This window comes from Oenanthe melanoleuca, chromosome 21 (assembly GCF_029582105.1).
Source record: "Oenanthe melanoleuca isolate GR-GAL-2019-014 chromosome 21, OMel1.0, whole genome shotgun sequence".
In the NCBI taxonomy this organism is placed as follows: domain Eukaryota; kingdom Metazoa; phylum Chordata; class Aves; order Passeriformes; family Muscicapidae; genus Oenanthe; species Oenanthe melanoleuca.
In genome coordinates, this window is record NC_079354.1 from 80804 (window position 1) to 92500 (window position 11697).

General features: G+C 50.7%; 1 protein-coding gene and 1 long non-coding RNA gene across 6 annotated transcripts in view; one reads left to right on the top strand and one right to left on the bottom strand.

The window, feature by feature from the left end:
• Window positions 1-373: 373 nt before the first annotated feature.
• Window positions 374-11697, bottom strand: part of SLC2A1 (solute carrier family 2 member 1) — a 12746-nt gene continuing 1422 nt past the window's right edge. For 3 of the 4 annotated variants that reach the window (XM_056507978.1, XM_056507977.1, XM_056507980.1), the window contains 9 exons: window positions 8342-8434; window positions 5035-5195; window positions 4660-4900; window positions 4161-4323; window positions 3895-4082; window positions 3698-3802; window positions 3498-3599; window positions 3072-3275; window positions 374-2077 (listed from right to left, as the gene is read on the bottom strand). In XM_056507978.1, coding sequence (XP_056363953.1) covers window positions 1880-2077; window positions 3072-3275; window positions 3498-3599; window positions 3698-3802; window positions 3895-4082; window positions 4161-4323; window positions 4660-4900; window positions 5035-5195; window positions 8342-8434 — 1455 coding nt within the window. In that variant the 3' untranslated portion in view covers window positions 374-1879. The remainder of the gene's footprint in view (window positions 2078-3071; window positions 3276-3497; window positions 3600-3697; window positions 3803-3894; window positions 4083-4160; window positions 4324-4659; window positions 4901-5034; window positions 5196-8341; window positions 8435-11697) is intronic. The other variant, XM_056507979.1, reaches the window with a different exon arrangement.
• The window catches only part of LOC130261602 (uncharacterized), a 9837-nt gene continuing 7572 nt past the window's right edge, over window positions 9433-11697 (top strand). For both annotated transcript variants that reach the window (XR_008842008.1, XR_008842007.1), the window contains exon 1: window positions 9433-11697. This exon is cut by the window's right edge and continues 289 nt beyond it. This is a non-coding gene — a long non-coding RNA (uncharacterized LOC130261602).

Sequence of the window (11697 nt, forward strand, 5' to 3'; positions counted from 1 at the left end):
CCTGAAAGTGTTCAGGCTTGCAGTTCTTGGCACCTTCTCAGCCAAAGGAGAAAAAAAACCAAATCCATAGAGCAGCAGCAACCTCTTCCCTTCAATTCCCTTCATCAGGTGCTCATGGCATGGACCAAGGCTCTGCAACCAGCAAGGGGAGAAGGCTTGGGATCCACAGGGCAGGTCCCCCTGTGATCCCAGCCCAGGCTGCTCCAGGCAATTAAAACCTGGTTGTACACCCAGAGCAGGTATTTGGCAACCAGGTGAGTCGCTCCCGTGGTGGAAAAGCTTTGCAGGGACACACGTTTCCAGACACCCCCACCACCCCTGGTAGGGCAGCAAAAGTCCAGCTCCAAGAAATAAAGGCACAGGACACTGGGACTGGGTGGCTGCTCACATTCTTCTTTATTGTTCACACCACACACCTTCCCCTTGGCACTTCACTGCAGGGATTTACTTAAAAAACCACACATGCACCCGCCACAGCTTGGTGCAGCTGTGCCACAACCAGCTGAGAACGGGCATTTTCAAAGAGATTTATTTTACTCCCCCCACTTTATTTTCTTTCACATGTGGTCAAGTGTTATCACTTCCAAACCAAACAAATTTTAAAAAAGATACTATTTAAAAAAAAAAAAAAAAACAACAAAAAACACCAAAACAAAACAAAAAACCCCAACACAAACCAAAAAAACAACCCTCCCCGTAGCTTTGGGAATGTGCCAGGAGCTCCCACACCAGCTGCACTCAGAGAAATGCTTTTTTTTTTTTTGTGTGTTTTCAGTTTTGTTTGAAAAGGACAGTATTTCTCGTGTATTTTTTTAATATACTACAGCCTGAAATTCAGTGCAATAGATACAACTACAGTGCAGAACTATACAAAAGTCATCCTAACCATGTACAAGCTTTCTTTTCTTAGTTGCTATAGAAACTATAACCTTTTTCTGTACCTTTTGTATGCATTATACAGTGTGAATATACTCCAAGAATATTTACAGTACTTGGCTTGTCAAATCAGAAACGCTATAACTTAAATGTCTACTATTAACAACCATTGAACAAAAATATATATAATATAAATATCTTCCAGTCTATACACAGAGCAGGAAACAGCTGTATCCATGCGGTGCTGGATTTTGGTGAGTCCTGGGATGGGGGTGGTGATGAAGGGGGATGTTGTCATGTGCGGCTGCCACTGGCGCTTCACTGTCGGGCAAATATTGCCGAGATTAATCCCAAAATTCAACAAGAAGACATCCCCCCTCTCCCATTTTCCCCTCCCAGGTGGAATTCAGGCGAAAGGAGAGGAGCCTACGACAAAGGGATTGACCTTTCCAACCGATCCATCCAGACGGCTCCATCCTCCACGCTGCCCCGGGCGGGAGGTCCCCGTCCACAAACCCACCGCCAGGTTGAAATCAAGGAAACTTTAAAAAATTACTCTTCTTGGTAGTTTTTTTTTAAAAAATATTAGACTTTGTCAATTTATGTGATTTTTTTCCTCTATGATTAGAACGTTAAAAAATAAGTTTCCAGCTTTTTAAAAACTTCCTCTATGTGATTTTCCATTAAATAACTATCGCGTCGTTAATAAAAGACAGGGAATTGCCCTCCTGCTGGTGTGGGCTGCGTTGCTGGGTTTTAAAACACCTATTGGCTTTGAAATCTTGGACGCGAAACCAGCTAAAAAATAAAATAAAATAAAATTCATTCCTAGCAGAAAAAAAAATAAAATAAAATAGGCCAGTCTGTCCCCAGTAAACCACTGGGAGAGGCTGGAGAAGGGGTGTCAGTGCCGGACCCCCCCCACTCCCTCCTGTCTGGGGTCTGTACAAAGTGTTTTAAAAAGTCCCCCTGGATTTGGGGGCGGTGGTGCCTGGGGTCCAGGTTACACCTGCGAGTCGGCGCCCAGGCTGTGGAACTCGTCCGGGGTCTTGTCGCTCTGGCCGCCCCCACTCTGCCGGAAGCCCGAGGCAATCTCGTCAAAGGTCCGGCCTTTGGTCTCCGGTACTTTGAAGTAGGTGAAGATGAAGAAGAGCACAAGCAGCACCGTGAAGATAATGAAGACGTAGGAGCCGCAGAGTTGCTGGGATTGAAGGGAAAGGGGAAGGTGAGCACACGGATGGAGGTCACAGAATCATGGAGCTGTTGAGGTTGGAAAAGCCCACCAAGATCAACCGACCACCAAGCCAGCACTGCCAAGTCCACCCCTAACCCATGCCCTCAAGTGTCTCATCCACATGTTTTTGAGCACTTCCAGGGACGGTGACTCCACCACCTCCCTGACCACCCCTTTCATGAAGAAATTTTCTCAATATCCAATCTAAACCTCAGCCTGGGGCAGTGTCCTCTCCTCCTGGCCTTGTTTTGTGGGAGCAGAGCTCAATCCCCCAGCTGTCCCCTCCTGAGGAAGTTGTGCAGAGCCAGAAGGTCCCCCCTGAGACTCCTTTTCTTCAGGCTGAGCCCCTTTCCCAGCTCCATTCCCATCTCTGGACACGGAGTGATGGGCCATGGCTGAAGGACCAGCTGGTACCACCCTGCCTATACCTTGCCATGGCCACCCAAGACCCAGGTCCTACTATCAAGGAGCATCTCAAGTTCCATAAGGAACACTAAGTTGAGTTCCTGCTCTGGCCCCAAGTCCTTCTTCCCAAGGGATTTTAACCCAACCAAACCATCTCAGCCCAGGTTGTAGGGCTCAAGGATGTGGCCCTGGAATTCACCACTGGGATCCAGCAGCAGGATCTGGCACCAAGATCTGACACCAGGACCCCACACCAAAATCCAGCAATGAGACCCAGAATGAGGAACCAGGAACCTGCAACCAGACCCAGGATTTGGATTTGGCAGCAGGATCCAGCAATGGGATCCAGCACTGGAGTCTGGCACAAGGATCCAGCATCAGGGTCTAGCTAGACACTGTTTCCATCCCTGATCCAGAACTGGGATCCACCCTGAACCAATACAGTCTGAGAGGCTGGGACTGAGACTCCCCTGGATTGCTAGGATCGCCTGGGACTCCCTGATTCCTGTCTCCCCAGCCACATCCCCCACTCCTCCAATATTCCAGCTGTGATTACCGCAATGTACTGGAAGCCCATTCCCACGATGAAGTTGGAGGTCCAGTTGGAGAGCCCAGCCACAGCGAAAGCAGCAGGACGGGGGCCTTGGCTGAACAGCTCCGCAACGATGAACCACGGGATGGGGCCGGGGCCGATCTCAAAGAAGGCCACAAACCCAAAGATGGCCACGATGCTGAGGTAGGACATCCAGGGCATTTGCTCCTAGGCCAAGGGAAAGGGAGAAGGTCAGTGCCATGAAGGGGACACAGGACCTGGACACCTAAGCTGGTGCTAGCAGAGAAGACATGAGCTGGAAACCGGAATTCTGGAAAATTGGGAGAGATGTGACAATGGGGACTGAGTGATCAGCCATCACCTCAAGGAAATTCCTCCTCTTCAACCATCCCTCCTCAATCTCCTCCTCCCAGCCTCCCCAGTACTTACCAGCAGTGTGAGGGCGATGGTCATGAGAATAGCACATCCAGCCATCCCCGCCAGCCCAATGAGGTGCAGGGTCCTGCGCCCGGCTCGCTCCACCACGAACAGCTGTGGGGTGGACATGACCAGTCAGCACCTCCCCAGCCTGCAGGAAAGGTCCCTTCTCCCACCTTCCCTGGAGAGACTCGGGGGGTACCAAAACTCACTGAGACCACCGTGAAGGCTGTGTTCACCACGCCAGAGCCAATGGTGGCGTAGACAGGCTGCTCCACCCCGGACTTCTCGAAGATGCTGGTGGAGTAGTAGAAGACCTACAAAAGGCAGGGAGGTGCCACAAGTCAGGTCCTAGAGCTCTGGGTGAACCAAGCTGACCTCTGGCATTCAGACTCCAGCCAGAACTCACAGCGTTGATCCCTGAGAGCTGCTGGGAGAGCTGCAGGACAATGGCGATGAGGATGGGCTGGCGGTACATGGGCGAGCGGAACAGCTCCATGATGGTGACCTTCTTCTCCCTCATCATCTGCCGGCTCTCCTCCTTCATCTCCTGCAGATCGCTGCTCACATCTGTTGTGCCTCGCAGCTTCTTGAGGACTGAGAGGGAGAGGTGTGGTCAGGAGATGTCAAGGACCTGCAGAGTGCCCAGAGGGGCCCTGCAGAGGAGTCACTCACCACTCTTGGCCTTGTTTTCCTCGTTGCGGTTGATGAGCAGGAACCGGGGGCTTTCGGGGGCGAACGGCAGGATGATGCACTGCAGCAGGGCAGGAACGAAGATGAAGCCCAGCAGCAGCGGCCAGAGAGAGTCGTTTCCCATGATCAAGTCCAAACCAAACACCTGAGGAGGAGAGGGATTGAGCCACCCATCCCAGCTGGAAAAGTCCTGGTTGGACACAACTGTGCAACTCATGGTGTGCTCCAAGCTCAAACAGCCATTGGAGGGACTCCTGTGCTGCTTCCAGGTGGCCAACAGATGTTAACATCCTGATGCTGCCCATCCCAAACCTTCAGATTCCACAGCATTACTGCTCCTGCTGAGCTCCTGCGTCACCCCTCCCACCCCAGCTCCACCTGAAAGGTTGTGCAGATCCACAGCACCTCATCACTGCAGGCCCTGATGAGTGTCAGGATCAAAAAAAGGTTAAACTCCCCCAAAACATTCTCCAGTGCTCACCTGCGCGATGAGGATGCCCAGGACGATGCCAAGCTGGTGGAAGGTCCCCAAGGCCCCCCGCAGGGCAGTAGGGGACACCTCGCCCACATACATGGGCACGAAACCTGTGGTGAGGCCAGAGTAGAGGCCAATGATGAAGCGGCCAAGGATGAGCATCTCAAAGGAGAAAGCCATCTTGGAGAAGCCCATGAGGACAGCTGACACGAAGGCAAGGATGTTGGACATCAGCATGGAATTGCGTCTGGAGAGGGATGGAGGAGAGAGGTGAGGAACAACAGGAGAATCCCATGATCAGCCTTTGGCAGACCTGGGATGCCAGGGGGGGTGAGGCAGCACAACCTCCCCACTAAAGGATCCACCAGGCTCAGAGCTCACCTTCCAAAGCGATTGACAAAGAGCCCCACAGAGAAGGAGCCAATCATGCCCCCAACAGAGAAGATGGCAACGGAGAGGGACCAGAGCGTGGTAAGGGTGGCAGGGCTGATGGGCTCCTCATATCGGTACAGCCACGTGCGGTTGTAGAAATCCTCAATCACCTGGAAAACAAGGAGAGAAACCAAACCACACATCAAACCTGCCCCTGCTTCAGCCATGCCACTGGAGGGACGAGTCCCTGCGGCCACCGCCGCTCACAAGACAATGCGTCACCGTCACCGGAGCCGCCGGCCCCGGCCCAGGGGAGGAACCTGCTGGGATGCGTGGGGGAAATGCAGCCGGACAGGTTCTGGGCTCACCCTGCCCACAGAGGGAGAGACGGCGCTGCCAAAACTCGCCAGGCAGGCACAGGGAGGTCACGCTGCTCCCCAGGGCAGGGCAGGAGCCAGAGATGCACGGGCCCCACGGAGGAAGGGCAGGAACACAGAGCAGTTCTCCTACTCTGGGACACTCTTGCAGCTGGATTTCCAGGGTTTTTTCCCCAGGAATTCTGTAACACACGATCTCTGCCATGGTTCTGCAGGACCATGATGCCGCCATGCAACACAGGCCTTGATTTGAAACACCAAGAACAGCTTGGTTTGTGAATTTTAAGTGCTTTTATATACATTTTGTAAGTTTTTATACATGAAATGTATACACTTATATACAAAATGTATACCTTTATATACACTTTGTATACTTTTGATGTGTTTTTAAAACCAGGCTGTGCTGGTAGCTTCACCAAGTCCCTGTGGCTGCCCATGGCTGGGAAATGGCCCAAATGACCCTCTAAAGGTTCCTTCCAACCCAAACCCTTCATAATATTGTGATTTAAGGGTCGCCCATCCCTAAACCACCACAGCAAAGGGCTCCATAAAACTACACCAAGCCAAGCTGGAAGGAGCAGAAATTCCAGAGATTCCCTGTTTTGCTGGGCCTCAGGTGGCTCCAAGATTTCACTGCTCTGAAGGGCTTCACTCTCAATTCACTATTTACACCACTGTGCTTCACTTTCCACTCTTCCCATTAATCCAAGCCCAAACAGGAGCTCTGGCACAGACAGCACAAGAAATACACACTGGGCTGGGTACAAGTCCCAATAGTATCATTATTTTTCCAAATTGCTTTTCTTCCAAAGGACATAAACCATTAGGATTTCCATATTTAAGTGATTTTGTTCCCTCCTGTTTCACTGAGGTTTGGATGCTTTTCCCCATTCCCAAAATAAATAATTGATTGGATTGTTGGAGATGTCTGAGCTGGCTCAGGCTCTGAGTAGGCCCAGGGGTACCTGAAAATAACACCCCTTCCTCCTGAAAAAAGGGATGCTTTGAAGAACCCACTGTTTTTTTTGGAAGAAGAGGAGGTGAAATATGGGTTTAAAGGGAGAAGGGTGAAGAAAAAAAAAAAAAAGTTCTCCCTAAAACTGGGGGTTTTCCCCCCTTTTCACCTCAATGTTGTGATGCATCCCCATCCAGCTCCATGAATCCCAATATCAGCGCATCCCAAACCTGTGCCTTGATACATCTCAATGCACGCCCATCCCAACTCTGTATCTCTGTGCATCCTCATCCTGACCCTTCACTCCAGTTTATCCCAGTGCATCCTCATCCTGCACCTCCATGCATCCCAACTCTGTGTCCCAGTTTATCCCAAAGCACCCCCATTCCCAGTCCAACACATTGCAATCCTGCACAGTAACGTATCTCCAGCCACTTCATGTGTCCCCATCCTTAAAGCTGGGATGACCCCTGTGTCCAGCACATCCTGCTGCCCAGGACAACTCTCATCTCACTTCCCTTTGTGCTCCCACAAAGATAATCCCAAATCCTTCCCCTCAACACTGGTGACTTGGCCTGCACCATGTGACTCTTCCTGGCCTGAGCCCAAGGGATTCATCCCTAAAACCATGAAGAAAACTGTAGCAACACCCATCATGAGGATCTGGATTTGCTGAGGTCTGCAGGCACTGGAACTCAGTCCCACAGGAAGCTCACAGCTGGTCCCTGACCATGTCACCCAGAGCAGCCAGCTGGGAGAGGATGGAGATAAATCCTTCAGCTCAGGAAACAAAGCTCCTCCTGGGATGTGGCTGTGACCAGGGTGGTGATCATAGCATTCCTTCTTCCAACAGTGCCAGAGCTCAGGAAAATGAGGGCAAATGCCAGGGTTCCTCAGTGCAATGCCAGGGATTTCGCAGCTGACACGGCTCAAACACTGCTCCATTGCTCATCTCCCAGGCAGGGTGCTCAGGGCATCCAGGAACCGACATCCCCAACATCAGACCAGTGCACGTGAGGGCAAGGAGGCATCGGGGTATTTCAGGAGGCTTCAGCAGCACCCTGCAGCCTCTGGGTGGGAGCCACAGCCTCCAGCCACAGGAATTGAATCCCAGGATTCAATACTACATAATGCAACACCTTGAACAAATTCCTGGCTTTTTTCCTCTTCCCGTACTGATGGGGCCTGGGGAGTTTTTCCACAGGGTCTTCTATCCCACAAGGCAACATTCCAGAGGCACTCACTGGGATGGGATTAACCTCTGGCAGCTGGATCCTGCCCCAGTGGATTGAATTCTTTGGGGACAGCTTCGCTCCTGCCAAAGCCCCATCACCCTCCCTCCACACCTTATCCAGCACAAGAGCTGCACCCAGGGAACATGGCAAGCACTACATGGGAACCCTGAGATAATTTTCCAAGTGTTTAACACCTCAAACACCACCAAATCTGGGAAAAGTCATGTTTTCCATGGACCACAGGTATCGACCAGCAGCTGGAGGGTCCTGGCAGTACGTGAGAGGAGGAGTCAGCACCTCCTGCACTCCATCCCCCCTACAGCACTTCTCAGCCAACCCTCTCCCCTCCTGGGACATTGTGCTGGGATTCAAAACTCAGATATAGAGCTCCTGGTCAGAGCAGCCACTCACAATGACTCAAACCTTAATTAAGTCCCAGACCTTCACTAAGAGCCGAGGTTAAAAGTTCCACCAGCCACACCTAGAGAACATCCTGCAGGCACTGCTGGGATTTTTCCCAACAGAAACGCCAAGCAAGGAGGAAACAAATTCTCCTGGGAAGGCTGCAGCTAAACAGCCCCTTCTCAAATCCCATTACAGCCCTAAGCTGCCTAGTGGGATGTACTATTTTAGCCAGGCTGGCAGCAGAGGCTGGTTTGTTTTCGGACACGGCGGGGGGGGACTGGTGAGTGGTGGAATTTTGCAACGGGGGCTGGAATTTCCCTGCAGAGGGTCCTGGGAGCACTCACCTTCTGCGGAGCGTTGATGACGCCGGTGTTGTATCCAAACTGGAGGGAGCCCAGCACCGCTCCTCCCACAGCCAGCATCAGGCGAGCCGTCATCTGCCGCAAAACAGGGAAAATGCTTAAATCTGGGATCTCTGCAGCGCTGCCTTCCCCACCGGGGCAATAGCAGGGCGCTGCACGGGATGCTGGGAAGGCAGCAAGTACAAATATTCAGAACGAAAGATAAAACTCTATTTCTGGCACTAAGGGGAAAAAATAATCACTAACCACACCATTTTGGGGGTTAAAACCTCCCATGGTTTGGGGGATTGCAGGAAATTGGGCCCTGGAGTGGGCTGGAGGTGTTATGGGTCCAAGGGTCCCCTCGGGGGCTCAGTGTGACCGTCAGGCTCCAGGCAGCTCCCGGGGCTCGGCGGAGCCTGCGCGCCCGGCCAGGGATGCTCCGGGAAGCCGCCGCTAAAACCGCCGCCTTCCATCGGAGTCCAATTAGGAGTCACTGAGCAAAGCCCTGGTTAGCTGGCAAAGCCTTCCTGGGCTCCTCTTCCTCCCGCCTGAGCCAGAGCAACAATCAGAGCCTTGTTCGGGAGCAGGGTCAGGGCAGGGCAACGCTTGGGCCACCTTCGTTAGCGGCCCAATTATCCCAGGCAGGAGATTTTCCCAGCACTAGAACCAGGATCCGACATTCCCACTTAATCAGCTTTGGGATGAGCCACGTGAAATTTATAAACCCCTTAATTTGAGGTGGTGGGGGGGGTTCCTCCCTAAGCACCAACATGTCACCCCAAGGATCCTGCCAGGGTGTCTTGCATTAATATTCCCAAGAGATTGATGCTTCAGAGCCCATGTAAATGAGGGGTGATTCCAACTTCACCTGCCCCCTCGAAAAAAAAATGATATTTTTTATATTTAAGAACCATTCTCCTCTTTCTTTTAATAAATAATGGAATTAATGCTACTCCCTGACCCTGCTACTCTGACCACTGCCTCCCTCCATGTGAAAGTTCCCAGAGAAAAAGCAGAGGGAATGAAGCCAGGCCCATTAATGAAGCTCATTAATTAGGCTTGGCCCCAGCACAACTAATCAGGGAGGTTTTGGTCGGTGCTTCAGAGTAAATCCACCCCAAGGAGAAAACCTGCTCCGTGTTTGGGAGGGCATGAATGAGCTGGGAAGTTAGTTGTGTCCCAAAAAAAACCCCCAGAAAAACCCCAAAATTCTAACTGCGACCTTATCCATCCCAAATAACCTAGGATGGGAATGCTGAAAGCACCTGCAGCGTGGCGAAATCATACTAAAAAATGAGGGATTTTGGGGGCTTGAGTGGGTTTGGGGGAAGGGGTGATTTTCCTTTGCTTTTAGGAGATGACCCTAATTTGTTTGGGTCCCGATTTTGCCTTTTCCTGGCTAAAGGGCAGCCTGGGAGCTGCCAGGCGCTCCCCTAGGTAGGGCAAGCACAGGTGAGTCACAGCTCCAGGGATGGGGATGCGGCAGCTGGATGAACTTTGCTCCAGGAAGGTGAGAGGTAACAACCTGATGCACCCACACCAGCCACTACCCCCCCCACCAAAAAAAAACCAAAAACCAACAACAACAAAAAAAAATTTAATTTTTCCATTTTAACATTTGGAAAAAGGGAACTTTTCATGGCAACAGGAAAAAAAAAATCCAGCAAAAAATCCTTGTATTTTGATTAAATTTCAGCAGTTTGAAGATATGAAAGGGTAAAACTGGCAGGAAAACTGCTTTTTGGAGGCTCGTCCCAAGTAGGGCCAGGGTGAGTCAGCTCCTCCCGCTCCCTTCCTAGCTGCAAACGCGCTGCCCGGCTCTGATCCGGGAGCCTTTCGGCTCCAACTTCGCCATTAAAGGCAACTTTGGGGGGGGAAAAATAATTAAATAAAGGGAAAAGTCAATTTTTAAGGGCAGCTTTGCCCAGGCAGCTCCTGCCAAACCCCACGTCGGTTTTTTAACTCCTTGCAGGAAAAAGCATCTTTATCAGGAAATTAGGGACAAATCCCCTCTTATTTCCATAAAATAAACATATTAGAGCTCAGCTAACCCAAACTCCTAGTTTTATCCCTATTAATTCCTCTGTGTTATAGGAAAGACAGATTTTAAATAAATTTATAGTATTTGTTTTCTTTTTAGCTGCTTCCTGCTTCCTCCCCAGCTCCAACACGGAAGCCAGGACACTCCTGGAGGATCCGGGGGGGCGACAGGGGCCCCCAAACCCGCTGTCTTCGGCTTTACAACTCTATTTTTAACCCTTTTTTTTTTTATCCTCCAGCCTGGAAGGACTTCAAATACAGCCCACCTCATGGATCAAGGGAAAGAATAATCAATTTAAAAGCAAAATAATAATATTAATATATTAATATAAAGATATTGAAAGAGTGGCCCAGCAGGGAATTCTAAATTTTTTCACTCCAGCATGGAGGATTTTGGGACGCTGCTGCCTCATAAAAAAAAAAAAAAAGTGAATTCATAATTCCTTCTAAATAATATTAAAAAGTATATTCCAGGAGGGAATTTCAAGTTTTTTATATTCTAGCATGGAGGATTTTGGGATGCTGGCAGTCCCATGGAGCACAAAAGATCAATAATTCCTTAAAAATCCAAATAATAGGTTTAAAATGGGATCCCAGGAGGGAATTTTGGGAAAATCCACATGACAAAGACAACATTAAAATGATCCATGAGGATTTAAGGAGCAGCCCAGGGGCCGCTCACGAGTGTTCCCCCCCGGGGATGGTAGAGGGGATGTGGGCAGCTGGTGCAGCCCCTTGCACACTCATTTGCACTTTCCCAGGAACGAGGGCACACGGGTAACACGGCTGCAGCTACCTCCCAGCCCGGGAAAAGCTCACATCCCCACTGAAAACCAGGAAAAATCCACTCCAAACCCACAGGAGGGGACGCAAAGCCAGAGAACCTGGGGGTCACGCCAGCACTGTGGGGACCGGCTGGGATTTGGGCTGAGGCAGAGAATCGTGGGGGATGGGGAGAAGCATCGGAGTGGTGGAATTCGACTTTGTATTTATTTTTCTTCCCTACTTAAAGGTCATCCAGGGACGCAACACAATCCCAGTGAGTTTTGCAACTGCGACCAGCACGGGAGACGTTTTTGCATGGAACGAGCTGGAAAAAACACACGGAATGTGCAACACTCCCCCCCCCCACCTCCATCCTGGGTTAATAATATTAATTATTAAGTGTAAAGGGGGTTGGGAAGGGGAGTTTGTCCCCCACCTCCCAACCGCCAACTGCTTCCATGAAAAATCCCCTTTTTTCCCATGCAAAACACACTCTGGATGGAAGTGTCACCCATCAGTGCTTGGCAAACCATCCCTGCGATTAATTACCT